Source organism: Pholcus phalangioides, unplaced genomic scaffold, assembly GCF_987345545.1.
Source record: "Pholcus phalangioides strain wild (caught in Gottingen) unplaced genomic scaffold, Ppha-v1.0 ptg000032l_1, whole genome shotgun sequence".
Lineage (NCBI taxonomy): Eukaryota > Metazoa > Arthropoda > Arachnida > Araneae > Pholcidae > Pholcus > Pholcus phalangioides.
In genome coordinates this window covers 2,987,912-2,993,096 of record NW_028301622.1, presented here as the reverse complement: position 1 = coordinate 2,993,096, position 5,185 = coordinate 2,987,912, and the positions used below count along the sequence as shown (strand labels likewise).

The 5,185-nt window shown below is 38.7% G+C and overlaps 1 protein-coding gene across 1 annotated transcript; it reads right to left on the bottom strand.

The window, feature by feature from the left end:
* Positions 1 to 1,807: 1,807 nt before the first annotated feature.
* Positions 1,808 to 2,185, bottom strand: LOC149066228 (uncharacterized). Its single transcript, XM_089253094.1, has one exon. The coding sequence runs from the start codon at positions 2,183 to 2,185 to the stop codon at positions 1,808 to 1,810; it is 378 nt and encodes a 125-aa protein (XP_089109220.1).
* Between the last annotated feature and the right edge of the window lie 3,000 nt (positions 2,186 to 5,185).

The window sequence follows — 5,185 nt, the reverse complement described above, 5'->3', positions numbered from 1 at the left end:
ACCCCCGATAAAATGATAACGAAGTTTACGATCGTGACCCGATATAGTGATACCATTCATGTAAGAACTATCGTGTGCTGTATTATACTGTACGATTTTTCACATATATATATATATCATGTATATATTATGCTTAATCACGGTAGAAGTGATAAATTTAGGGAAATTTGTAAAATTTATCAACGACGCTTGGGTGCTATGCATAATCGCCGGTAAAAGTGATAAATTAAGGGATATTTACCAAATTTATCAACGTTGCTTGGGTACTATGATATGGCTAATCGCCAGTAAAAGTGGTAAATTTAGGAAAGTTTATCAAACTTACCAAAATTCTTAGTAAGTATTCATATAATAACCGGGTATTAGATATAATAATCGCATTTATCACATTTACCGTGACATAACCGCTTGAAAAACTTTTTTACAACCATAAAAGGGAAACTTGCGGAGCGTAAGAGACTAATCATAATGTCAGAATCCCCGAGATGCTGAAGAAGGAAACTTATTAACCCCCCGAAGTTCGGGCAAAATGCCATAATTACCTTTTTTTTGCATGTTTTGAATTCATTTTTTTTGTTTGTAAAAATTCATTTTGAATTTTTCTTGCCGTAAATTCCTAATTCGACTTTTTTTTATACGTCCATTCGTGAATTTGACAGGCCATATTCTGTAGAACTTAGATGTTTTTAGCATTGAGAAAAAGTACTTCAAGAGAATTTTTGTTTTCTTTTTCAAAATTGCAGCTTTCAGTATTCAGGGGGATTGATCGATCACCCTCCAGATGGAAGGATTCGAATTTTATACAAGTTCCCGATACAAGTGGTACGCCCCAGTCTGATTCTCTTCATTGTTGGTGATGGAATGTGGGGGGGGGGCAATTTTAAAACTTTTTAAATATGTAATTTAAACATCTAGTAATCATATGTAAAAATTATCTGCAATTTGGTTTGGAAATCGAAAGAGCGATGAAAAATATGGTGGTTCGTGTGCTGCAAGGAAAAAAAAATGTTTCGTTAGCGCCCTCTGCTGGTTACATAACACATTACTTTCGGAATGAATGAATATTATAGTAATATTTTTGACTCTATAATAAGAGATTCCAAATTGTTATTTTGAATCGTCTGTGTCATGACGAGTGTTTTCGCCTAATAGCTACAAGTTTTTGCGTATCATCACGGATCAACGGTCCCGTTGCTTCCACGGCCAGCGGTTGTCTTCAAGTAACCTACAGCATTTCCCGCGGTTTTTTGGTCGTAGGGTCTTGCCCGGGGTACAAAACCTGGCCCCGACCATAGATGTGGCTCGTCAGAGGTAAATTCTCGACTTTTTTAATCCGGTCATGCCACTCTGCTTTATCTATTCCAAACCCATTGACAGGGCCCAAACTTTGAGACTTAGGCTTGCAGAAATCGCTCACGATGACAAAGGGAGGGATCTCGAAACCTTTGCGGAAAATTCCTTTCCCTGGATTCGAACTCAATATGATGCAGGCGATGATGGTTTTGTTGAGGGCTGCCAAGTTGTTAGAGAGTTATTGGATGTAATTTCAGTGTACGTTGAGTATCTGGTAGAGCCATCGAATGGAAAAATATGCCGTAAACTAGTAATTGAAGCTGTCAGGTTTTTCTAATAATTTTGATGGTTTTGATTGTATACATAAACTGGCTAGTAGTTTCAAAAAAAAGCTTTCGCTTTGAAGGAGATGGTGAATTCCCAGTAATCAGTAAACAAAAGTACACATAAAGCAAAATGTGTTAAGAAAGGTCAAAATGTTTTGGATGAAAATAGTGTTTCCTTTGTTCCAAATTTAAATATTGATACTGCTGAAATGCTTTCGTAGCAGCTGTGATGGTTTATCATCTCCGAGTTGAATTTCTGTGAGCAACTTCTTGATTTTAGCAGATTCAGTTTCGGCAAACTCCTGTGTCAGCCGGTCCGACAGAGCCTGGAATTTCCCGGTCTCAGGGGGATTGACGACAATATCGGCAACCGCATGTAGTGTTTCTGAGTCGATATTAGCGACGAGAGCGGCGAATTTGGTATCATCACTTGTAATGCGGCTGAGGAGGAAAGCTTGCTCGCATTGCTTCACCCAGAGAGAAACGTTTGTCTTCCAAAATGGGGGAAGGCGGAGAGCGACACTGGAAACTTGGGGAACGGTATTGTCCCCTTCTGCTGCGATCATCCTGTTGCTTGAGAGAGAAGAGAACCAAGAGGTCAAGCGGAAGTGACCTTACGAGGGAGGATGCTCCGTTGTCCACTGTTGCTGGGAGAAAAATCCTCTGCTGCTGCTCTCACCGTAATGGCGTCTTTTGAAGAATATTCAGAAGGCATCATTATTTGCGTTTAAACGTCTGCGGTCACCAATGCTGAAATGCTAAATGCTAGGTGGTGACGGTAGTGCAATTGCATCTGACTCCATATGAATGAGACGTAGTTGTAGATACATTATCTTTAATTATGATGCTATATAGAAGATATTATTTACATGGTACATATATTAAGAAAGAGAAAGACGACGTTGGTGCATCTCGTGTGAGAGCTGGAGCTGAACTGATGTTCACACACACATGGCCCTTCGGACCCTCCGAAGAGGCATCCGGTCACGTGATCATCTCGTGTTTCAGTACAGAATGTACTGAGATTCTTTCACGTGACCAGAGCGTGCTTGTTAAGAGAGAGCCAATGTACAAAGTAAAGTAATAATAATAATACATATAAGAATATATATTGAGGCTCTACAATACTAATGGTTGCCTTTTGGTGTGTCATACTCAAACCTCAGTAGTTACTAACGGTTGTGCCTCGCTGGAGGACACTAAATTTTTGTAAACATTGTATTTCTTCTGTTAATCACACAATTAAATATAGTGATGCTAATGCTCGTCATTTATTGTGTAATGCTCATATCTCCGAAGGTATAATTAGTGATGGTGTAACCTTGAATGTCGCACAATTTTTTGATGAAAATAGTATTCCTATTGGTTATAATCCTGACATATATTGTGGCACAGATGATTATAATTTAATGCGTGATGATCAAACTTAAGAAGATGTTCCTAAAAATAGCTCCTCTCTGAATGGCAAAAAAACTTTTGGATGTAAATTGTGTCTCTACTACTAATGGTACCGATATATATGGTTGCTCTCTACTGATTTTCTCTCAGAGTGTAGTGCTCAAACCACTGAAAATAAAATATTCCTAATGATGGTATCACTTCGCATGATAAAGCTGATGTTGTTAATGATTCTTTGCATTCTAACAAAGATTTGTTGAAATATAATGCTTTTGCACATGTTCATAAACGTGCTACTGTGCACACTAATGTTCCACAGCACTGCGTTGCTAGCGTTGGAGGTACTGATTATGCTAAAATTCATAAAATTGTTCTGACATTTTAACTCCCAGAGTGAAATTATCACTGAATGTACATTATTGCAATGCATTAATTGCAATCATTAGCAATGTTCTTTTGGAAGGGAAAACTCATGTGTTGACAGTATACAACTGTCAGCTGACTCGGGAATTAGTGGCTACAACACAGCCCCAAATGAGTGTCACTTCAAACTGTTTCTTGAACGAGAATACGTACGATAATGACAGGTTAGCTACTGTGAAAAGGGGGTGACCACTCTGTCGTGAACATTGTGTGCGTGCGTGCGCGCACTCCTAAAAATTCTGATGCTAATGTCAATAATATCATAAGTGATGTTGAGTGTAAATCTGGCTCCTTATCTGAGATGCAAAATCGTGTGTTAAAAAATAAAACGAGTAAAACTAAAAAACATAAGAAATATCTAAGAATATGACATGAATGTCGCTCTCCACTTGTTAATACAAGATATATAGGAACTGGATGTTGTGAAGATATTTATTATTTGAGATGTTAATTTTTTTAAGGAAACATCCAGTTCCTGTATATCTTGTATTAACAAGTGGAGAGCGACATTCATGTCATATATATAGCCATCTGGTGGCTCGTCGTCAATGAGCTATTAGCTGATCGGTTCACCGTCCATTGCACGGTTCCGTTCGGCACATATATACACTCTAGCGTAGGAAAGTCTCTATCTCCTCTGTAGCTTAGTGGTCAGAGCACTCGTCCGGCAATCGAGGGACCCGGGTTCGACTCCCGGTAGAAGCAGAGATGAGTTTTTCCTTCCTTAAGGCTCAGTTACACTGGGCGAGTTTACTAGCTATTTTCTGACGAGTAAAGTAGCTGGCGCGCGAACCGGTTTCAACTAGCGCATCGAATTTCAATTACACAGGGCTAGTAAAATCGCTCACTAGAGGAGCTAGCAACTCTTTTTCTTTCCCTTTCTTTTTTGCGTATTGTCGTCTTTCTCTTTTGTTACGAGCCAAAGCGAGATAAAAAAAAAGTAGCCACACCCATATTGCACCCAAGAGATAACATAAACGCCGGCGAGTAGAGAGAAAGGTAGCCTACTCTTCAACTTTTCTCGCACTAGCAGAGCGAGCGGCGATTTTACTTGCTAACGTTATTACACAGAGCGAGTTTAGTAGCAGCGCGTAAAACTGCAAGCGAGTAGCTAATAAACTCGCCCAATGTAATTGAGCTTTTAAAAAAAATTAACATCTCAAATAATAAATATCTTCAAAACATCCAGTTCCTGTATATCTTGTATCTAAGAATAAGTCTAAAAATAATTATTGTTATGAAAATCATGCTAATATGAATCTGTAATTGATTTTATGAACAGTAAAGATGTAAACGCTGACCTTGTTGGTGATAATGCGACATTCAAAGGAAATAAAAAGAAAAAAGGGTAAAAGAAAAAGATCCCTACTTATAATGCTGCTGTCCCTGGTACTAGTGGAGCTGAACAACTGAGTTAAAAGCAGCAGAGGAGAAAGGACAGACGGAATTTATTAATTCGAAAAAAATGTCAATAAGAATAAACTGACAAACTCATCCTAGCTCTCTCAGGTGAAGTCTTCCAAAAAACAGGATGTATCTGCGACCCATCAGCTTGATAAAAATAGAATACAGCTTGCTATACCAAGGCTGCACTCATGAGCAAACCTGGTCTTCAAAGATCCACTACGGATACTAGTGCTTCTGCGGATGTAGCTAAAGAGTATGGGGAACTTTCTGACGAATCAGAGGATGATAGTGACCACAACAATGATTACTTCACGCAAGTGAACCGCAGAAGAAAGAAA